The 24,842-nt window shown below is 42.0% G+C and overlaps 1 protein-coding gene across 2 annotated transcripts in view; it reads left to right on the top strand.

The window, feature by feature from the left end:
• LOC111951615 (pro-neuregulin-3, membrane-bound isoform) overlaps nucleotides 1-17,348 on the top strand; it is a 418,024-nt gene extending 400,676 nt beyond the window's left edge. For both annotated transcript variants that reach the window (XM_023969796.2, XM_023969795.2), the window contains exons 8-9: nucleotides 3,399-3,584; nucleotides 14,133-17,348. In XM_023969796.2, coding sequence (XP_023825564.1) covers nucleotides 3,399-3,584; nucleotides 14,133-14,751 — 805 coding nt within the window. In that variant the 3' untranslated portion in view covers nucleotides 14,752-17,348. The remainder of the gene's footprint in view (nucleotides 1-3,398; nucleotides 3,585-14,132) is intronic.
• The last annotated feature ends 7,494 nt before the right edge of the window (nucleotides 17,349-24,842 follow it).

Here is a 24,842-nt window from a genome sequence, read left to right as displayed (position 1 = left end):
AGTCCTTGCCCTTGCCATAAGTGATGTCTATAGGATCATGTCAGTTTGTATGATTGCACTTATGTCGGCTTAGGRAGGATTTGGATAAAGTTTTCAGCAAATTAAAGTGAAGATATGTTTCCGAAATAGCTTGAAACTTGACAAGCTCTTGAGTGGATTTTGTGTCGAGGGAACCCTTGAACTGTAGTTGCCATGGTGCTCTAGAAGCAGCCTTAGTGGAAAGCTCCTGTAAATATGTACATATGTTGTTATGTTTAAGTGTTTTTAATTCAGTTTTTTTTGTATCATCGGTTTTGTTTCTGAACTTTGAGTTKTATTGCATATTTCTGGTGGTTTTGACCCACAGACTTGCAGATAGACTGGCAGGTCATTTTTTGTTGTTGGCTTGTGTCACGGCCGTCGTAGGAAGGAGACCAAGGCGCAGCGTGATAGGCGTACATTCTTCTTTATTTAAAGAATGAACACTGAACAAAACGAACAAAATAACAAAACGAACCTGAAGCTAATATGGCTAGTGCAGACAGGCAACTAAACATAGAATAAGAACCCACAAAACCAAAAGGGAAAATGGCAACCTAAATATGATCCCCAATCAGAGACAACGATAAACAGCTGCCTCTGATTGGGAWCCAATTCAGGCCACCATAGACATACATATGCCAAGACTTACAAACACCCCWWGACATACAAAACGCATTGACAATTCAAAACAAGCATACCCACCCTCGTCACACCCTGACCTAACCAAAATGATAAAGAAAACATAGATAACTAAGGTCAGGGCGTGACAGCTTGGCTTATTGTTTTTGTTCGAGGGATGCATCTGAACAATGCACCAGCTTTTTTGTTTCACCTGGCTGCTGGTTCCTGATCTTTTGAAAACCTAGATTGAAGAGTCACCTGAAGCTTGAGAGGAGAGGAATTGGAGTGCTGAGGTAGAGGGCTCATAATGAGGATGACTAGCTACTACTCTGAACTGTRTGTGGTGAGCATTCTGGCACCCTGGTATGCTAAGACATCACCTGAGTGAATGCCATACATTGTGAAGGAGGTCCAGTGGCTACATGACAGGCTGGTACCCAGAGTAGCCCTGTACAAGATCATCACCAGACACTTCATCAACCATCTCCCTGACCACCTTCCTCTGATCAAGCCATGAACTGTTCCTCTCCATCTTTGGAGGATGCATGCACTCAAAGACTTGGCCTCTATTGGTTGAGATAGCTACGTAACTATAGCTAGGCTACCCATGATGATGCATTGGTTGATCAAGTTAACTATAGCTATGCTACTCATGATGATGTATTGGTTGATCTCACTAACTATAGTTAGGTTACTCATGATGTTGCATAGGTTGCTTGTTTTTTGCCTTTGAAGTGCYATAGAAATGTAATAAATTACTATTATTATTATTATTGGCCATCACTTTGTTCTATCCCCACAACTTTGGCAGATGGTTAGTTACAAGACTTATCTAGCATCAAATCAAATAGTCTTCACTTGTCTATAAGCATTTCATGTATACTGGGATTAAACTATCAATAAAGATATGATCTGGCACACAGAGAGAAGTTTCCAAAGTCCTCACTGCACATGACTAATCAATGACTTCCTACCCCAAACCCCAATCATGTCAACAAACGGCAGAAACCCAGAAACTCACACTGCAGCAAGAAACAGGAGATGTGTTAGCAGAGGGACACAAAGGTTGTATGACAGGGGAAACTCAAGTTTAATTGACTGGAGAAATGGCCTGATTCCTTTTCTCCTAGATGGATTGGCAATCAGCCACACTTGTCCAATAGCCTGTCTTTAGCAGTTTATGTGGTCCCTCTGTGTAGCGAGCGCCTTGGAACTAAGTGATGTTCATTTTGCTGTTCAAGTTGTTCATTTTCTGGATGGGGAACTCCTGGTGGTACATCTTCTCATCCACAGCCATGTGATGGCTCACAACAGAGGGTAGCACTTTATTTGTATAGTCCCAAGTAGATGGTTTGTAGATGTTCAGTAGATGTGCAGTAGATGTTCAAAAAACTGTCAACGACATTTCAACTAACTATCCACTAACCCTAACCTTAGCCCTAACCCTAACATTAACCCTAACCCTAACCCTTATCCTAACCCTAACCTTAACCATTATGCTAACCCTAACCTTAACCCTTATCCTAACCCTAACATTAACCCTTATCCTAACCCTAACATTAACCCTCATGCACCTTATTCTAACCATAACCTTAACCCTTATTCTAAGGTAGCCTAGTGGTTAGAGCATTGGGCCAGTCACCGGATGTCGATTATGGCAACACCCCACACCTCTCTGATTCAGATTCACAATCTGTTAGAGACTACATAAATCTGTCCCAACAGCAGAGCTTTCTTTTCAGCACAATGGAGTGAATCCTTACCTGGCCATCAGCAGGTAAGCAGCGAAACAATTCATTCAGCCTAATTTACTGCCTTTATTTTAAAAACATAGCTGATATGGCTGACCATATCTTCCTACATMATTTATGCAGCAGCATACAAGACATTTTGGAATGAAAATGTTGTCATCAAAGAAAGAGAAAGATTTACATTTCCGAGTTGGATGACCGTTGAAAACGTATTTTCCCAGTCTGAGTGTGTTTATTCCGCACTTCCCAGTTGCAATGCTTGCAGTTAGCCACTGTCACCGATTCCTTCCAAACAACTCATTGTTGAATTAGCGATTTCCCACTTGTTGTGTAATGCTTAATTCCAATGGCCGWTGAGCATCGATACATTTTATCTGCAATTTATCTTCATTATTTATCTTCATATGACAAGGATTAAAAAGGATTTGCCAGTAGATTGTCTACTTGATTTATGATGATGACTGCAAGCTAAGAGTCCAATCAAAGCTAATGTAGCTATAACGAAATTTGACGTCATTTTATTTGTGGCCAATGACCTTGAGCTTTCTTGGAAGAGCACTTCTAATCTAAGTCTATGGCAGGACCATAGGGCTCACCAAGGGCTCACATTCTTGATGTCTACCCCCAAAGGGCTCAGAACACTGAGCCAATCACAGTGCAATGCTCCGATTTTCTGCTGGCCTGCCCCACCACCACAGAAAGCACTGAGCTAGGCTGAAACACCTGCATTTTGGAGCTGCCTGTTTGTATGTGGCTTTACTAACTCAATGATATATATATATATTTTTAAATTATGTGACATGTGACACTTATTATATTATTTGGGGGGGGGAGGGGGATGGGGCACAAAACAGGTAGGGCTCTTTCCTGATAGACGTGTCACCTCTGTGTGTCGATAGTATGACCGTCTGTAGAGCATCTATTTGGGATTATCTAAATAATGTGTGACCAAATCGGAAAATCGAATAACCCACTTTTGATCCCTTTCCCTGTGCTTGATTTCAGAAGCGGCTCCCTGTCTCACAGTCCAGACCAGAGAAGTAGAGCCACCCATTGGTCAGTACCGCGTAGAACTCTGCCTATACCCAGGGGAAGACTAAATCCAAATGGAGGATCCAAACATTCTGGCCCCGCCTACCAACACCTCCAGGAGTTGGAGTCGTCTGAGAGGGAGGTTGAATCATTGAGAGGGTAAGTTACACTGTCGGTTTATCAGAGACATTAGTACTGACTACATCTCAATTGTCATTCAACTTACAGTAGCAGTAATAGTGAAAATGTGGACATCATGTCCTTCACCTTGAAAACTACTTCTGCAAACTCAGAATTAATGTGTTGGTAAAGTTCAAATCAAATCATCAAATCAAATTGTATTGGTCACATACACGGGTTTAGCAGATGTCATTRGTCACATACACGGGTTTAGCAGATGTCATTGGTCACATACACGGGTTTATCAGATGTCATTGGTCACATACACGGGTTTAGCAGATGTCATTGGTCACATACACGGGTTTAGCAGATGTCATTGGTCACATACACGTGTTTAGCAGATGTTATTGGTCACATACACGTGTTTAGCAGATGTCATTGGTCACATACACGTGTTTAGCAGATGTTATTGAGCAAAATGCTTGTGGTTCTAGTTCTGACAGGGCAGTAATATCTAACAAGTAATCTAACCATTTCACAACAAATACCTAATACACACAAATCTAAGGAATGGAATGAAGAATATCTAAATATATGGATGAGCAATGTCAGAGTGGTATAGACTTAGATACAGAAGATAGTATAGAATACAGTAAATACATACGAGAAGAGTAATGCAAGATATGTAAACATTATTAAAGTGACATTATTAAAGTGACTCGTGTTCAATTTATTAAAGTTGCCAAGCAGCCTCTCTGTGCTAGTGATAGCTATTTAACCATCTGATGGCCTTGAGATAGAAGCTGTTTTTCAGGTAGTTTGCCCCCGGGGATGAGTTGTGCAGACCGCACCACCTTCTGGAGAGCCCTGCTGTTGTGGGCGGTGCAGTTGCCRTACCAGGTGCTGATACAGCCCAACAGGATGCTCTCAATTGTATTTTAGGTGACAAGCCACATTTCTTCAGCCTCCTGAGGTTGAAGAGGCGCTGTTGKGCCTTTTTCACCTGTTGTCTTCTTCACGCTGTTGCGCCTTCTTCACCACACTGTCTGTGTGGGTGGACCATTTCAGTTTGTCAGTGATRTGTATGCCGAGGAACTTAAAACKTTCCACTTTTCCACTGCTGTCCCGTCGATGTGGATAGGGGGGTGCTCCCTCTGCTGTGTCCTGAAGACCATGATCATCTCCTATGTTTTGACATTGAGTGAGAGGTTATTTTCCTGACACCACTCTCCCAGAGCCCTCACCTGCTCCCTGTAGGCTGTCTCGTTGTTGTTGGCAATCAAGCCTACTACTGTTGTGTTGTCTGCAATTTTGATGATTGAGTTGGAGGAGTGCATGGCCATGCAGTCGTGGGTGAACAGGGAGTACAGGAGGGGGCTGAGCAAGCACCCTTGTGGGGCCCTAGTGTTGAGGATCAGCGAAGTGGAGATATTGTTTCCTATCTTCACCACCTGGGGGCGGCCCATCAGGGAGTCCAGGCCCAATTGCACAGGGCAGGGTTCAGACCCAGAGCCTCAAGCTTCATGATGAGCTTGGAGGATACTGTGGTGTTGAATGCTGAGCTATAGTCAATGAACAGCATTCTTACATAGGTATTCCTCTTGTCCAAATGGGATAGGGTAGTGTGCAGTGTGATGGCGATTACATCATCTGTGGACTTATTTGTACGGTAAGCAAATTGAAGTGAGTCTAGTGTGACAGGTAAGGTGGAGGTGATCCTTGACTAGTCTCCCAAAGCACTTCATGATGACAGAAGTGAGTGCTACGGGGCGATAGYCATTTAGTTCAGTTACCTTTGCTTTCTTGGGTACAGGAACAATGTTGGCCATCTTGAAGCATGTGGGGACAGCAGACTGGGATAGGGAGTGATTGAATATGTCTGTAAACACACCATCCAGCTGGTATGCGCATGCTCTGAGGACGCGGCTAGGGATGCCGTCTGGGCCGGCAGCTTGCGGGGGTTAACAAGTTTGTCCCCCAATAAGTTTTCCAAACGTAAAAGATTAAACAACACTGTTTTTGTCATAGTAACATATCACTGAAAAACTGATTTTACACAACCCCAGACTCCCAGAGTTTAGGTACTTATACATTCAGACTGTTTCTGTTTGCTGCAGTGGTTTCGGGGTCATTATTCTCTAACAGAAAGAGAGCACTGCTGTGTCCGTTTTGAAGAGGAGGAATGCTGCATAATGAGCCCAGCCGATCCCAGGCTCCAATCCCAGGCTCCTATCCCAGATCTTATCCCAGGCGCCTATCCCAGGCTCTTATCCCAGGAGCCTATCCCAGGCTACCATCCCAGGCTCTTATCCCAGGCTCCTAACCCAGGCTCCTAACCCAGGCTCTTATCCCAGGCTCCTAACCCAGGCTCTTATCCCAGGCTCTTATCCCAGGCGCCTATCCCAGGCTACCATCCCAGGCTCTTATCCCAGGCTCCTATCCCAGGCTCCTATCCCAGTGCTCCTAACCCAGCTCCTAACCCAGGCTCGATCCAGGCTACCATCCCAGGCTCTTATCCATGTGCCTTTCCCAGGCTCCTATCCCAGGCTCCTAACCCAGGCTCCTAACCCAGGCTCCTAACACAGGCTCTTATCCCAGGCTACCATCCCAGGCTCTTATCCCATGTGCCTTTCCCAGGGTCCTAACCCAGCTCCTAACCCAGGCTCATAACCCAGGCTTTATCCAGGCGCCTATCCCAGGCTACCATCTCCAGGCTACCATCCCAGGCTCCTACCAGGCTTATATCCCAGGCTGTGTGCCCTTCTGTCTGCCTCTGTCATCACACCTCTGACATCTTCATCTCTGATTTATGGGTCACCTGTAATCTTTAAACAAGAGGTCTCTGTCTCCAAATCCCACAGGCGAGGTCTGCTTTCCTCCTCCACTTGCTTAGCTCCTCTCTCGCTCTACTTCTCTCTTTTTGTCTCTCGCCTCTCTCTCCTTCTCTCGCTCCCTCTCTCCATCCTGTTTCCTTTCTAGCTATCTCCTCAAGTCTCCTCTCTCTCTCTCTCTCTCTCTCTCGCTCACTCCTCTCGCTCTTCTCTCTCGCCTTCTCTCTGTCCTTTTCAAGTCACCCCTTTCTTTCTTTCTTTCTTTCTTTTTTCTTTCTTTCTTCCTCTCTCTCTCTCTCTCGATCTCGATATCTCTCCACTTTCTTTCTTTATCTCTCTCTTCTGTCTCTCCCTCTCTCTTTCTCTCTAATTATAAAACAGGTTGTTTGGATCCTGGATGCTGATTGATTGATAGCAGAGCCTACATGTAGGCCATCAATTTATAAACGTAATCTCTTCTGGTAAAAGTGTCCACACAAAATATTTCCATATGCTACTAGGCTAGCATTTGATTTGCAACGGTTGGGGTTTGTAAACCTTGCTGTCTGCCTCTTAGACCTGTGGAACAATGTTGCAGTTTTTTTGCAATCTCCACCGTGCATGCATATGAACGTGAAGAGAATAACAGCTTCTCTGAGCCAGGCGGATTCATTTATCATGATCATTATAATCGATATATTCAAAGAAATGGCAATAGAAACAAAGGTAAAACAAACATAGTTTGCTGTCTGTTGCAAATAGAATGGATATAATTAGCGACCAGCCCATTTGGCTAGCAATTTCAGAACTAACAACTGGCTTTTGCCAGGACTATATTGTATGGTGTAAGGATCAAATAAAACAAATTTACTCAATATAATAACGTTTTTAATGAAAACATGTCATGAATCTTTTTTGTGTATGTTGGCAACCGTTTTATAAAGCAATAAGGCCCTCAAACTTGGGAATCATTGAGAATAACACCCTCCTAAGGGCTGTTTCCCCAGCCCTGGCTTCACCTTGGGCTTAAGAACAGCCCTTAGTCCGGAGTTATCACAAAATAATTTTCGAGTTCTCATGCCTTATTGCTTAAATAAAGCCCCAGAACGTGGAATGCTGCTGCCTCGGCTCTGACAAAGCTTTAGACTTAATTTCAAGAGGAGAAATTTCAGAGGCAGAATTTTTTTAGAAGTGAAAAAAGAAAGGCTCACTGCACTCTAGTTTTTACTCCTTCTCTTTGTTTTTCACTGTGCTGAGCAAAGATAAAAAATGAGGTTATGTTAGGATCTCCAGTAAAATGGCGTTAGCTCAAATGGAGTGCTTGGCCGGTCGGCGGTGGATTGTATTTTTAATGACGGTCCAACGCTGCCCTTCCTCTCTCTTAGTTTGTCAGTGCGTGACGGGTGGAGGGATTCAGTGGGAAGCTGAACAGCAAGACCTTGAAACCAGGCAGGACTCACTGAAAAAGACAGACTCKGTGGGGACTCAGCCAATAAAAATATCACTATCATTGCCAATGAAATAGATAGTGTTATACTGATAGACTTTGAAATGTCATAACAGCATAGCAGGAACTTTTACAAAGAGGGCAGTGCTTTAGACATGTGGATAAGGTCAGTCGTGTTACAGGGAATGTTCCAGTCAACTAATTGGTTGATATTATAAATTCTTAGAAAAAAAGGGGCCATCTAGAACCTAAAAGGGTGTCCCCATAAGAGAACCCTTTGAATAACTAGTTTGGCAGGGAAAATCCTTTTGGTTGGTTGTACATGGAACCCAAAGGGTTCTACCTGAAACCAAAAAGGCTTATCCTACGGGGACAGTGGAAGAACCCTTTTGGAACCCCTTATTCTAAGAWTATAAGTCTGTCCTGTACTCTACAACTCTAGGTGCAGACCACTGTCAGGTGCTTGTAGAATAAGCAATAACAGGTGAACGGCCTAACTCTGCTGACATACCAGATGCTAGACATAGCCTCCAGCTGGCCCTGAAGGCAGGAGCACATGATTAGTTGAAAAGACTGACTGACCTATTTACAGATTTACAGACAACCAGCACATAGAGAGAGAATCCCCATTCCAGTGAGTTGCCATGGAGACACTGCGGTAAAGGGTGACATGAGAGAACACAATGAGCGAGAGCGTGTGAGAGAAAAAAGAGTCAGAGAGGGAGGTAGAGAGAGAGGAGAGAGAGGAGGAATGTAGAAACTACCTGTTTTGCATACAACAGTAAAAACAAATCAGTAAGAAGTGCTATCCCTCTCATTCCGTGCCTGTCAGAAAAACTTGCTGTTATCTCTCCAGAATGGCTTAGGCCTACACCAACACAGAACTCCACTTGTGTTCTATTGTAACCAGTATTTTTAGATACACCTGTCAGATTTCTCAAATGCACAGAGGTATAATTGAATTATGCAAATGCCTTTCTGTCATTGCGGTGAAAGTGTTGCAGACAGAGTGTGGAGATACAGTACTTCTGCATAAATCTGATATCAAAGTACCTGCCTGAGATGTAACTTGGCTCCTTTCTACAAGGTCACTATTACTGTAATTGATTCTACTGACAAGGTCACTATTACTGTAATGATTCCACTGACAAGGTCACTATTACTGTAATACTGACAAGGTCACTATTACTGTAATTGATTCCTCTGACAAGGTCACTATTACAATTGATTCCTCTGACAAGGTCACTATTACTGTAATTGATTCCTCGGACAAGGTCACTATTACTGTAATTGATTCTACTGACAAGGTCACTATCCCTGTAATTGATTCCTCTGACARGGTCACTATTACTGTAATTGATTCCTCTGACAAGKTCACTATTACTGTAATTGATTCTACTGACAAGGTCACTATTACTTTAATTGATTCCTCTGACAAGGTCACTATTACTGTAATTGATTCCTCTGACAAGGTCACTACCACTGTAATTGATTCTACTGACAAGGTCACTACTACCGTAATTGATTTCTCTGACAAGGTCACTRTCCCTGTAATTGATACCTCTGACAAGGTCAATTACATAAGGAAGCATTGATGGTGAACCTTGACTGTTCTGGCCCCACCAGACTGGATCGTAAGTTCCCTCGCCCTCCTCTGGTCTATAACATTCTAATAGACTACTCTGTCTATCTTTAATGGGCTCCTAATTATTCAGGATATTACCCCTGAATGAACCAGCCAATAGTCTGTCCCAGAATTCTCTGTAATGTTCTTGTCTGACAGGAATGGTCCAATCCTGTCCCTGCTTTGCTGCACCTACCAGCTTTCTCAGCTGGAATAGCGTGTTCATTCATGAAAATGATCACTACTATCCCAGGCTCWGACTCTGGATAAGAGCATTTGCTAAAAAAACAAAAATCTAAATGTTCAATGTCTACTGTACCAGTGTCTTTGTCATTTACATTCATAAACCATAATGAAACATGACAGTATAATCTAAACATCCATAAAATCTATATATACATTTGAAGTCGGAAGTTTACATACACCTTAGCCAAATACATTTARACTYAGTKTTTCACAATTCCTGACAATAAATCATAGTAAAAATTCCCTGTCTTAGGTCAGTTAGGATCAACACTTTATTTTAAGAATGTGAAATGTCAGAATAATAGTAGAGAGAATGATTTATTTGAGATTTTATTTATTTCATCACATTACCAGTGGGTCAGAAGTTTGCATACACTCAATTAGTATTTGGCAGCATTGCCTTTAAATTGTTTAACTTGGGTCAAACGTTTTGGGTAGCCTTCCACAAGCTTCCCACAATAAGTTGTGTGAATTTTGGCCCAATCCTCCTGACAGAGCTGGTGTAACTAAGTCAGGTTTGTAGGCCTCCTTGCTCACACACGCTTTTTCAGTTCTGCCCACACATTTTCTATGGGATTGAGGTCAGAGCATTGTGATGGCCACTCCAATACCTTGACTTTTTTGTCCTTAAGCCATTTTGCCACAACTTTGGAAGTATGCTTGAGGTCATTGTCCATTTGGAAAAACTATTTGCGACCAAGCTTTAACTTCCTGACTGATGTCTTGAGATGTTGCTCCAATATATCCACATAATTTTCATGCCTCATGATGCCATCAATCACCAGTCCCTCCTGCAGCAAACCACCCCCACAACATGATGCTGCCACCCCCGTGCTTCATGGTTGGGATGGTGTTTTTCGGCTTGCAAGCCTCCCCCTTTTTCCTCCAAACATAAAAATGGTCATTATGGCCAAACAGTTCTATTTTTGTTTCATCAGACCAGAGGACAGATCTTCAACGATCTTTGTCCCCATGTGCAGTTGAAAACCGTAGTCTGGCTTTTTATGGCGGTTATGTCGATATAGGACTCGTTTTACTGTGGATATAGATACTTTTGTACCTGTTTCCTCCAGCATCTTCACAAGGTCCTTTGCTGTTGTTCTGGGATTGATTTGCACTTTTCGCACCAAAGTACGTTCATCTCTAGGAGACAGAACGCGTCTCCTTCCTGAGCGGTATGACGGCTGTGTGGTCCCATGGTGTTTATACTTGTGTACTATTGTTTGTACAGATGAACGTGGTACCTTCAGGGATTTGGAAATTGCTCCCAAGGATGAACCAGACTTGTGGAGGTCTACAATCTTTTTTTCTGAGGTCTTGGATGATTTCTTTTGATTTTCACATRATGTCAAGCAAAGAGGCCTTGAAAGGTAGGCTTTGAATTAGATCTACAGGTACACCTCCAATTGACTCAAATGATGTCAATTAGCCTATCAGAAGCTACTAAAGCCATGACATCGTTTTCTGGAATTTTCCAAGCTGTTTAAAGGCACAGTCAACTTAGTGTATGTAAACTTCTGAACCACTGGAATTGTGATACAGTGAAATATAAGTGAAATAATCTGTCTGTAAACAATTACTTGTCATGCACAAGGTAGATGTCCTAACCGACTTGCCAAAAGTATAGTTTGTTAACAAGAAATTTGTGGAGTGGTTGAAAAACAAGTTTTAATGACTCCAACCTAAGTGTATGTAAACTTCTGACTTCAACTGTAGATATCTACATAAATCAATGTAGATAATTAAAATACAAAGTACAATCATGTACAGTGCCTTCGGGAAAGTACTCAGACCTCTTGACTTTTTCCACGTTTTGTTATGTTACAGCCTTATTCTAAAAGGGATTACATTTGTTTAAATCCTCAGCAATCTACTTACAATACCACATAATGACAAAGCGAAAACAGGTTTTTAGACATTTTAGCAAATGTATTAAAAATAAAAAGAGAARTACCTTATTTACATAAGTATTCAGACCCTTTGCTATGAGACTCGAAATTGAGCTCAGGTGCATCCTGTTTCCATTGATCATCCTTGAGATGTTTCTACAACTTGATTGGAGTCCACTTGCGGTAAATTCAATTGATTGGACATGATCTGGAAAGGCACACACCTGTCTATGTAAGGTCCCACAGTTGACAGTGCATGTCAGATCAAAAACCAAGCCATGATGTCAAAGGAATTGTCTGTGGAGATCCGAGACAGGATTGTGTCAAGGCACAGATCTRGGGAAGGGTAGCAAAACATTTCTGCAGCATTGAAGGTCCCCAAGAATACAGTGGCCTCCATCATTCTTACATGAAAGAAGTTTGGAACCAGCAAAACTCTTCCTWGAGCTAGCCGCCCGGCAAAACTAAGTGAAATAATCAGGGGGAGAAGGGTCTTGGTTAGGGAGGTGACCAAGAACCCGATGGTCACTCTGGCAGAGCTTTACAGTTCCTCTGTGGAGATGGGAGAACCTTCCAGAAGAACAACCATCTCTGCAGCACTCCACCAAGACTGCTGAGTGACCAGACGGAAGCCACTCCTCAGTAAAATGCATATGACAGCCCGCTTGGAGTTGACAAAAGGCACCTAAAGACTCKCAGATCATGAGAAACAAGATTCTATGGTCTGATGAAACCAAGTTTGAACTCTTTGGCCTGAATGCCAAGCGTCACGTCTGGAGGAAACATGACACCTGAAATATGGTGGTGGCAGCATCATGCTGTGGGGATGTTTTTCAGTGTCGAGGCAAAGATSAACAGAGCAAAGTACTGAGAAATCCTTGATGAAAACCTGCTCCAGAGTGCTCAGGACCTCAGACTGGGGCGAAGGTTCACCTTCCAACAGGACAACAACTCTAAACACACAGCCAAAATAAAGCAGGAGTGGCTTTGTGACAAGTCTCTCAATGTCCTTGAGTCGCCCAGCCAGAGCCCAGACCTGAACCCAATCGAACATCTCTGGAGAGACCTGAAAATAGCTGTGAAGCAACGCTCCCTGTTCAACCTGACAGAGCTTGAGAGGATCTGTAGAGAGGAATGGGAGAAACTCCCAAAATACAGATGTGCCAAGCTTGTGGCGTCATACTCAAGAAGACTCAAGGCTATAATCGCTGACGAAGGTGCTTCAACAAAGTACTGAGCAAAGGGTCTGAATACGTATTTAAATGGTATATTTAATTTKTATTTATTTATAAATGAGCAAATATTTCTTGAAACCTGTTTTTGCTTTTTCATTATAGGGTATTGTGTGTTGATTGATGAGGGAAAAACAATTTAATAMATTTTAGAATAAGGCTGTAATCTAACAAAATATGGAAAAAGTAAAGGAGTCTGAATACTTTCCGATGGCACTGTATGTGTACAGCACATACTGTACAACGCACTTCTATAATCTCACCTCAAATCTATGAACAGAGCAATTTTGTATTACAATGTTTAATTCTGTACACCATGGTCGTATATTTGCACTCTGTTGGGTGCATGCATGGATGTTTTCAGGCTGATTGTATTTCCCACATCTAACGAGATTTGCTCCAAATGTTATTGTGGGCATTAGCAAACTGACATCCCTGTTATCGGAGAGCAAGGCCCAATATGGCTTTCTAAATGTGGCTCGTTTGGGGCTCATTCCAAAACCTCAGTGAAAAGAGAATCATCAGCTTTGAAAACCCCCTTGATGGAGGCTTACATCTCTGATTAGGCTATTACAAGAAAGAGAGTGACTCAAAGTTAAATATTGATGCGACAAGAGCAGCTAGCCTTTGTCAGGGATTATGAATTATTACACAAAGATAATGAGCCCCAAGCCCTAGATTGTACCTCAATTGAGACGTTGATATTACAGAGAGGATGTGTTGCTGTAATGTGAGGTAGCTTATGCCAGATCACTTTGAGAAAAAGAAGAGAGAGCAAAGAATCAATATTTGATATCAACAACACTTTGACTTTGAAAGTGCCTCATGAAGCACAAAAGCAATTTCTATGTCGGGTGGTGGACTATCTCATGTCTAAAAGGGAATGGGGACATTGTTGAGCGCTGATTACTTCATTAATTATCCTAGATGCTCAGATGCGTCAAACATATTCTTGTTGGACTAAATATTCATGCCATGCTCCATTTAGTTAAGTATCCCCATTTCAAGGTGTCAAATCAATAATGTAGTGTCTGAACTCCCTCTTAACTTTCCCAACTCATGATCCAGTTCATACTAAGTGAGAGTGTTTGGCTAGATAAAGACATGAAAGAGAAATGTCAAGCTCATCTTGTCATTTTTGTGCTCTTCATGCCTCTGAGATGGCAAGGTGAATTTTGGCTCACAGAGTACCCTTGTTCTGTTTGGGAAGGTGCTTTAAAGGCTTGAGTTAAAATGATACTCAAAGCAATTAACTTTTCTTGAAGTGAAATGAGTACACGTGGGAATTGACAGCAATTGTAATTATCTATCTCTCTCTTTTCGCTCTTCCCTTCATCAGGTGCCAGATTGTGAGGGCCGGGAGCGAACCGCAACAGGATGCCTTTCTAAATATGCAACCCCCCGTGTCGGTGGAGCAGTCGTGGGAGAGCAGGGTGAAGGTGCGCTGCTGTCCTCTGGACCAGGGCCTGGACCATGACATCTCCACTTCCACCTGGAGCCTCAGGCGTCCCAGATGTCCAAGCCGCTCTTCCCCTCCTCCTTTCCGGACCTGCTCCATCCCTATCATCCCCTCTGTCCAGGGCCACAAGGACGAGGTCTCCTGTTTGCAAACAGCTACTGGCTCAGCCACCTGCAGCACCATGCCCAGTAAGGAAGTAGGAGGGCGCTCCCTCATCATGCTGCACCCCACCTCCACCTCCTGCTCCTCCTCTATTGGGGGCCAGCAGCAGGACGAGGTGGCCCTTCTCCTAGAGGAGGCCCAGGAGCATCTCAGGGCTCTTGCCCACAGGAAGCAGGAAGACAGCGTCGGCGCCGCCCCTCAGCTGCCCAGAGAGACTGTGTGCTTCCTGACACTCAATGGTGGAGGAGCGGGGGGTTTGAGTCCTAATGGACCCACTGAGACCCAGTTAATGAGCCCTAGAGAACCTCACAGAGACTCAGCCCAGCCCTGCCAATGAGACAACGAGGCCTGGGCCCTAGCTTCCTGTCTGGATCTACAGTAAAACAACTGTGGTGTTTTGAAGTCAAGACTGTAGAGAGCTCTGCATCAAAGGGATGAGATTAAACTGAATAGAGAAAAATAATATCATGGAATAAACAATGTGCATACTGTATGGAAGAATGAACAGAGGGATGGTCTATGGAGTGATGAAGAGAGAAATTATGTATATGCATTTATTTAAATGAGAAGCTTCTTAGACAAAAGAAACCAAATAGTCTGTCATCTCCATGGTGTTTTTAATTGTAAAAAAAAKTATATATAAATATATATGGATATAAATATATGGAATTAAAAAGGTGACCAAGTTCAGTTGAGGAATACAGGAATGATGTACCGTCTTTCTTTTTTTGTAACAACTCCTCCACATTTTTCAGGCTTGGAGCACGTTTGTGTGGACCCCATGCACCCTTACCCCTTCTGTTTTGCTACCTGGTGTGAACCGATGATGCAGTTAAACATGGCTGCCACAGCAACAGTATCTACTGTAAAACAACCTCTCAATTACCATTGTGAGTCTACCCAGCCAAGGATTATAACAGTCCCCCTTGCCTTGGATATACCACAGCAGTATATTGAAGAACAATTACAGAATGATATAGAGAGACTTTTGCAGATAAACTACCCCAGGTTGACCCTTTCACTGGCTCGGGACAGCAGGTTGATAAGACAGGCGTGATGCTAACACGGTTGGCTAGTTTGGTGTCTTATTCCTTTTTTGTACGTGAGTGGAATTCCTCCTCTGCTGACCAAGTCGTTTAGCATGGGTGTTTTTTCCCCTCTGTCTAACCCCACACAACTCTGAGTACACACACACACATTCCCTCAGCACACAACGACGTGTACAGGTGTGTTGGGGGTACACAGCAGGGATGGAGGGACCAAGGATAATAGGCCGGCGCAAGTGGAGGAGTTTCTGTTTTTTAGTTTCAGTTTGTTCGTGATGAACAATCAGCTGCTTTCTGGGGAAGGGGAGGGGGAGACTGGAGAGGGGGGTTGAAGAAAAATGTGTTCGTGGTACCTGTGAAGTGGGGACTTCAATTTCTGTTTTGAATTTAGAACCAAATGTTGGGGGGGGAAAGCATAATGGAGATTTTGCTGATTTTTATTTATTTTCTATTTCATTTKTAATGGTTCTGCCCCGTACCCCACCCACCCACTAACCCGTGATATTGTGCATGCAGATAATATTTGTTTTTCAGATTAACGCCAATATTCTCCAGTGAGTTGCTGATTTCACTCACAATGTTTGGAATTTCACAATCAAATAACCTTTTATCAGAGATTTACAAGCAGACCATAGAGGTGGCCAGGGCATTGGTAGTTAGATAAAGAGGTAAGGCTCCATATTGCCAACAACCCTTTCAGAGTTTTTTTTAAATGATCTCCACAATGAGGTCAATGTAGCAGTAATAATAACCATTGGAGGTTTCCAGATAAAAGCTAACTCTTTATGTGTAGAACATATCCACTTGATGCCTAACAAGCTAAATGAATCGTGCTGCATGATGTACTTCATGCATCAACGACCAACAGTCACATTTGGGTCGTCAGACATCAAGTGGAAATGTGCCATTATCTGTAAACGTCCAAAGCGTATTACTTTACCTGAAACCATTTTCAATGCATTTTCAACTGTTGGTCTTGGAAATCATACATGCTTTCTGTACATCCGCCCTGCTGAATGGTTTTTGCAGTTATGAAAACCAATTTAAGTCGGGCATCTCTCGTTTCCACTCTGAACATCTGAACACCACATTACATTTGCCAGTAATTGAACACTGTCTGCTACACTCCACGTACTTTCCGTTAACTTTATCAGAGAAGAAGCAGTGAAAAGGGGTCAGCCATATGACCGCCTGTCTTGAAATGATTAACAAACTCATTGACCTTTCCTGCAAATGCCTCAAGACTAGGGTGAGACTAGGGTGAGACTTTTTATATTAGGTCCTCATTTTTCCAGTTTCTGTCTATACATGTGTCTGAATCTATGTGAAGGCTTATGCATTTCTTTATTTTTCAAATCAGATTGCTCATTGGAGTGTGTGTATATGTGTGCTTGTGTGTGTGCGTGTGTGTTTGTACATGTGTGCGTGTGTGTGTGTGTGTGCATGGGTTTGTGTGTGCGTGACTATTCACATGCATGTGGTTATATAAGTTAATGCAGTGTATACACATGGGCCCATACTGTATGACCATGTCTTAGTAGGAGATTTTGCTCAGCTGGACAGTGGACAGACAGCAGTGGAGAGGTTAGCTGGTTGATGGCAGGGTTAGACCATACAGGCCAGACAGATAAGAGACCAGCTTGATCCACAAAGACCTCTGACTGCCAGGGAAAGAAACCCCATCAGAGCGTGGCAGTGTCTACTCTCCCCACAAATGGCTGGAGCATTTTACAGCCAATGCCAGTGATGCAGAGCCTTTTATCCTCTACCCTGATAAATGCAGGGTTGTAATCAGAGTTTGTTGTGAGAGTTTGGGGGAATTATACTTTGTCAGGTTTGTTTTTCTGAGACAAATCCAGTTTGGGTTGTGGGGGGGGGGGGGGGGTCCAAGCATTCCAAGGTGAAATCTCACAGCAGGAAAATGATTCAGCACTGTTCATTTCCATTTGAAAAGGCCTGTGTCCTTAGTCTGAAGTTTATTCGGTGCTGTGCGTTGAGGCAGAAGAAAAAGTTAATCCCTGGTGACGATTCTGAGCCAGTGGATGTGTAAACCTCTCTGTAAAGCTGATCTGCCTTCATAGAGAGTGACGGGGCAAGGAAAGAAACAATCCACCATGGCTCGTTCTTTTACTTTTACCTAGTGTGTGTGTGTGTGTGTGTGTGTGTGTGTGTGTGTGTGTGTGTGTGTGTGTGTGTGTGTGTGTGTGTGTGTGTGTAATGCAATTAGGCAATTGCTCATCAGGCACAGTGTACCAATGTGTTAATTACTGGTGCTGAAATTCATCTTCAGTCAAAAGATGTTCTGATTACTCAAGTATTCATCCAGAGATGTCTAGGTCACACTTCATTTTGGATTGAGTATTGCCTCTCAAATATGAAGGTTTGAAGGAGTTCAAAAGGTAAGGGTGTTGAATGACCAATCAACAAAACAGCGTTACATCAATTGTAATAAAAATATTCAGGACAGAGCTATATTTCAGATGAGCATGGGATTATACCTAGATTAATTTCTAATGTCAGGCCAGGTTTGATAACCTTGATGTCAGCCAAGTGTCATTCAAATAATATTACAGATAATTGAGCCGATAGCCTTTTCATGGTTATACATAGCTATGTGACAAGTGGTTGTTACATAGTTGTTATACAATGGTAACACAAAATGGCCATGCAATTACATGATGCAATAGCGTCCGGATATAAAGTGTGAACTGAGGTTGTTTTGATCCTCTGCTGCCTAAGTGTGAATTATCCAGTCACTAAAATAGGCTGGTCAGACTGCTGGTTTAGGCTATATATTATCCCTTCAGCTTCATATCATGTCACTGCAAATGTTCATTTTTGAAATAAGAATGGGTCTAAAAATACAAGTTGTGAACTCCAGAGATGTTCCATGCCAGTGTATGTGTGTGTGTGTTGACATAGAGTTTCCCCACAAAACCCTGGCTAATGTAAAAAATATTCCAGTTGTGATATGAAAAATAGAGTCTCATTTTTGGCAGTGAAGAACTTTATTTCAGTGATACCCCTCAAAAAATGATATAGTGGATTTTTCTGTTCATTTTATTTTTGTATTTTTGTTTTTCAATAAAGATGAGTCTTCAGTGTTATTTCTTTCAGTGCATCTGCAGAAAATGTAAATAATATTACATATATTTTGGAGATTATGGAAAATCCATAATCCAAGGTATTATTAGTTACAGCACAACTGTGCTTTGGCCTTAATCCAAAAAAAACAATCAGCTACAGAATTCCTGAAATGTGATAAAGGTGCATAAAGCGCAGCTCAGGGATCAACAGATAAAGAATGGTCATAATATCTGAAGATTGCTGGTGAAGTCAACCTGGAGTGAGGAGGAGGACATAGGTGGATGCAGGAACACACAGAAAACTAGTTAATAATGTGCTGAGAGAGAGAGAGAGCTCATTAGACAGTCACAGACGGGGAGAGATGCAGTAGGATTTACTCAGACATAAAGGTACATGACTCAGACAACCAATACATTACAGGCTAACCAATAATACTCATACTAGGTAAACAGAATGGTCATGTTATTTTCTGATGAAAGATATACAGTATGGACAATAAGAAAACTACCAAACACATGGCCGTGTGTGTGTGCGTGCGTGCGTGCGTGCCTGCCTGCCTGCCTGCCTGCCTGCATGCATCTCTCACGGATAAATCACTACTGGATTAAGTGAACATTTGATTACTGTTTATGGATCACTGATACTTGGTTGATCCCAGTCCAAGTACAATGGGAAGACACACATTGTTTCTGTCTGCTATGGTGACCAGTGACCACACACCTATAACCATACAGTTGAAGTCGGAAGTTTACATACACCTTAGCCAAATACATTTAAACTCAGTTTTCCACAATTACTGACATTTAATCCTAGTAAAAATTCCCTGTCTTAGGTCAGTTAGAATCACCACTTTATTTTAAGAATGTAAAATGTCAGAATGGTAGTAGAGAGAATGATTTATTTCAGATTTTATTTATTTCATCACATTCCCAGTGGGTCAGAAGTTTACATACACTCAATTAGTATTTGGTAGCATTGCCGTTAAATTGTTTAACTTGGGTCAAACGTTTCGTGTAGCCTTCCACAAGCTTCCCACAATAAGTTGGGTGAATTTTGGCCCAWTCCTCCTGACAGAGCTGGTGTAACTGAGTTAGGTTTGTAGGCCTCCTTGCTCACACACACTTTATCAGTTCTGCCCACATATTTTCTATAGGATTAAGGTCAGGGCTTTGTGATGGCCACTACAATACCTTGACTTTGTTGTCCTTAAGCCATTTTGCCACAACTTTGGAAGTATGCTTGGGGTCATTGTCCATTTGGAAGACACATTTGCGACCAAGCTTTAACTTCCTGACTGATGTCTTGAGATGTTGCTTCAATATATCCACATTATTTTCTCTCCTCATAACGCCATCTATTTTGTGAAGTGCACCAGTCCCTCCTGCAGCAAAGCGCCCACACAACATGATGCTGCCACCGCCGTGCTTCACGATTGGTATGGTGTTCTTCGGCTTGCAAGCCTCCCCCTTTTTCCTCCAAACGTAAAAATGGTCATTATGGCCAAACAGTTCTATTTTTGTTTCATCAGACCAGAGGACATTTCTCCAAAAAGTACGATCTTTGTCCCCATGCAGTTGCAAACCGGAGTCTGGCTTTTTTATGGCGGTTTTGGAGCAGTGGCTTCTTCCTTGCTGAGCGGCCTTTCAGGATATGTCGATATAGGACTCGTTTATTGTGGATATAGATACTTTGTTACCGGTTTCCTCCAGCATCTTCACAAGGTCCTTTGCTGTTGTTCTGGGATTGATTGACTTTTCGCACCAAAGTACGTTCATCTCTAGGACACAGAACACGTCTCCTTCCTGGGCGTGATGACGGCTGCGTGGTCCCATGGTGTTTATACTTGCGCACTATTGTTTGTACAGATGAACGTGGTACCTTCATGCGTTTGGAAATTGCTCCAAGGATGAACCAGACTTGTGGAGGTCTACAATCCTTTTTTCTAAGTTCTTGGATGATTTCTTTTGATTTTCACATGATGTCAAGCAAAGAGACACTGAGTTGAGAGGTAGCCTTGAAATATATCCACAGGTACACCTCCAATTGACTCAAATGATGTCAATTAGCCTATCAGAAGCATCTAAAGCCATGACATTTTTTCCAAGCTGTTTAAAGGCACAGTCAACTTAGTGTATGTAAACTTCTGACCCACTGGAATTGTGATACAATGTGATAAAAAAAGTTAACTAAATCTGTCTGTAAACAATTGTTGGAAAAATTGATGGTGTCATGCACAAAGTAGATGTCCTAACCGACTTGCCAAAACTATAATTTGTTAACAAGAAATGTGTGGAGTGGTTGAAAAACGAGTTTTAATGACTCCAACCTGAGTGTTTCATCTCACTGAGAGGCTGAGCACCAGCTGATTCAGGATCAGTCCAGGCAAAGCATGTGATGGGGTTCGAGAGACACTACAAACCAGTACTATAGCTCTCAGATCAGTGGCCACCAGCAAAGACGGGTTAAAATCAATAACAAAAATTATCCAGCAAGGAAAAAACTTTTTTTCCCCCATACAATGACATCCATAAGTTTAACTATACTGAACAAACATATAAACACAACATGTCAAGTGTTGGGTCCATGTTTCATGAGCTGAAATAAAAGATCCCAGAAATGTTTCATACGCACAGGAAGCTTGTTTCTCTCAAATGTTGTGCACAAATTTGTCTACATCCCTGTTAGTGAGCATTTCTCTTTTGCCAAGACAATCCATCCACCTGACAGGTGTGGCATATCAACAAGCTGATTAAACAGCATGATCATTACACAGGTGCACCTTTTGCAACTGTAAAAGGTGCAGTTTAGTTACACAACTCAATGCCACAGATGTCTCAAGAGTGCAATTGGCATGTTGACTACAGGAATGTCCACAAGAGCTGTTGCTAGATGTTTGAATGTTAATTTCTTCACCATGAGCCACCTCCAACATAATTTTAGAGAATTTGGAAGTACGTCCAACCGGCCTCACAACTGCAGACCACGTGTAACCACGCCAGACCAGGACCTCCACATCCAGCTTCTTCACCTGAGACCAGCCACCCGGACAGCTGATGAAACTGAGGAGTATTTCTGTCTGTAATGAATCCCTTTTATGGGGAAAAACTCATTCTGATTGGTTGGGCCTGGCTCCCATGTGGGAGGGCCCAGGCCCACCCATGGCTGTGCCCCTGCCCAGTCATGTGAAAGAGTTTAGGGTCTCATGAATTTATTTAAATTGACTTATTTCCTTATGTGAACTGTAACTCAGTRAAATCATTGGAGTTGTTGCATGTAACGTATATATTTTTGTTCAGTATAATTGCATTCGTAACACATAATGCACCATTTGGTAAGTTTCAGCAGATCTGTGTACAATATCTGTCTTCAATCTGTCCCTTTTTAGTCATCAAATGATTACTTTAGATGTTTGAATTAAACCAGCTTTAGTCTTTAACAGAAGGTATCTCATCCATTATTAATGCATATATTTTATGTATATTATATTTGTGTTTGTAAGCCACATACAAAATTATTACTTGAGAGTTTAACAAGCATTCAACATAAAACAAAYCATAGCTTGCCCATGCTTTTCAAGACAGAGAGAGAAAACAACAGCTCTAGGATGACATTGGATGCAAAAAACTGAAATGTGAAACAATAAAAGGCACTGCAGACACTCAGCCATTATTGGGAGACTATATGGTGACTCCCTCAGGCTGCATTGAATGGACCCATTAGATTGCATAACTAAAGATCAAGATAGAACAAAGATAGCTGATTTTACTGGATCCTCAATCTATTCCTTCTGCTTTCTTCACCAAAATAAATCACTGTTGATTGTAGTCATCAATCACAACATGAAACACAAACCATCCATGACAGACTACCATTATAAACTGATCTTCCTTGAAGCGTGTAACTGAATTGTTTATGTATCTATTCATTTACCTTTGTTTATACTGAGTTCATTGAGACCACATTCTCTTTTAGAATGAGTTGGTGAGCAGCAGGAAGGTTCATACAACTGCTATGATCTTGACTGACCACAGAGTAAAAACCGTGGCTTGATGTTGGTGCAGAAGAACGACCCTCTTTGTAGGACAGTGGCCCCATCACTGGAGTATTTGGAGATCCTAGACCACAGGGGGAATGTGTTCCAACACCCCCACCAGAAGCAAGCTTTATAGGCTTTATACTGAGCTATGATTTGTATATGTGGATGATAGGTATGTTATTTTACCCACACTGACATTCATGTTTGGTCTTCTCTGGCTTGGCGATATCAATGAGAAATTGATTTCTATATGTTAAAGAGTCCACGCCACCGCGGTCACTGACATGATTAATCAGGCATGGTTCCTGAAGCGTTCACCTACACAGTGTGAAAAACATTAGGAACACCTGCTCTTTCCATGATAGACTGACCAGGTGAATTCAGGTGAAAGCTAAGATCCCTTATTGATGTCACTTCAACCAGTGTAGATGAAGGGGAGGAGACAGGTTAAATCAATATTTTTAAGCCTTGAGACAATTGAGACATGGACGGTGTATGTGTGCCATTCAGAGGGTGAATTGGAAAGACAAAAGATTGAAGTGCCTTTGAAAGGGGGGTATGGTAGTTGGTGCCAGGCGCACTGGTTTGAGTGTCAAGAACTGCAACGCTGCTGGGTTTTTCCATGCTCAACAGTTTCCCGTGTGTATAAAGAACAGTCCACCAGCCAAAGGACTTCCAGGCAACTTGACACAACTTTGGGAAGCATTGGAGTCAACATGGGTCAGTGTTCTTAATGTTTGTACACTCAGTGTATACATAATCTAATCTCCTGTTAACCATGATTCTGATAATATTGAAAAATCATAAGAAATTAAACGTCAAAAGGTATTGCCCTCTTCCGAACAAGAAAATATTAAATATGGTGGCTGCCCTGCAGACTGACAAATAGATCAAATATAGGGTACAAACAGGTTCCACAGSCACATGGCAATATATCTTAATGTTATTGTTGCTTCTATGTTATATAATCAAGCGACTACTAATAGTGTAGTTAATATGCAAGTCTGAMAATTGGCCAGAAAAAAACATTGATTAACTCTTTAGAAGTAAGATGGAGAGTGCCGTCTCTTAGTTATGGTTGTSTAGAGATCAGATTTTGTGGTATTATTTAATTGTCCCGGGCCCACAGACATAATAATTATTCCATACATCTCCAGTAGGCGTAGAATAATGCGTTTCTCACAACACTGTCAATGTTACTGTTCCACAGTGCACCGTGCTGCATGGATAAAGATTGTACAATATCAAATTCAGTCATTGAAGGTTTGCGGTATGAAGCAAACACGCATGTGCACACACAGAAACAAACAGATACAAATGGAGAGAGTTTATGGATGCATTTATGCACTGCAGGTGGATTCTGAGAAATTGTGTGTGTTTCAGGGGAAACAAATTGAATGAATTATTAAGCTGCATTCTGATTAAAAGGAAATATTACAGGAAACAGGAAACAACTACAGGTGAGTAAAGCCAAGGGCTTCTTTCTCATCAGTTGTCAGTAAAAATACAAATRCATCTGATCCTGTTGCTCAAACAACCTCCAACGTTTAGTGTAAATGTGTTCATTCTGGAAATAGCAAATCCTTTCCGAAAATAGAAATTGTACATGATACATGATAATCTCTCTGGGAGAGAATGAAGGAAAACAAACGAGGATCATCTAGGTGARAAGAGACAGTTGGGGCTTGCATCAGCAGATCTAAAAGAACATTTCCAACAATAACAGTTTTCATAATCCTCATGTATTTTAATATGTTAAGATATGATGACAATATCAAAAAATTCCAGCAATTGTTTTTAATTAACCACATGATGCACATAACATACACAATATAACCACATGATACACAAACATGATACACAACATTCATCATAGCAAATCATTTGGATGGGTAATCTCTTCCCCAAAAKACATTTATGGCCCACGCAAAAGAGAGGCTCCTTGAAAATGATGTCATTACTCCTGAGCGATAGCTCCCAGTCCGATTGTTAGCTGTAGAAAAACAAGTTGGCGCATTCAATAGCCCGTAACTCAAGATAAAAATCTATAATAATATTCTAGTGCTAGTGCTTATAATGGCTGGAAAACCCCATCACTTGCTAGGCTTCTCTCTGAGCTGTTTTATTTGCTGCTGTTTAGCAAAAACACTTAGGAATCTATTCAATCGGCATCGCTGAAGCGTTACAGATTGCGCGATAGAAAAAGAGAAAGGAATTTCAACAGCTAAATGCATGAATTTGGTGCACTTTGAGGTGAAC

This window comes from Salvelinus sp. IW2-2015, linkage group LG25 (genome assembly GCF_002910315.2).
Source record: "Salvelinus sp. IW2-2015 linkage group LG25, ASM291031v2, whole genome shotgun sequence".
NCBI classification, from domain to species: domain Eukaryota; kingdom Metazoa; phylum Chordata; class Actinopteri; order Salmoniformes; family Salmonidae; genus Salvelinus; species Salvelinus sp. IW2-2015.
Note: the sequence above shows the minus strand (reverse complement) of the source record. Positions and strands in the feature narration are given on the sequence as shown.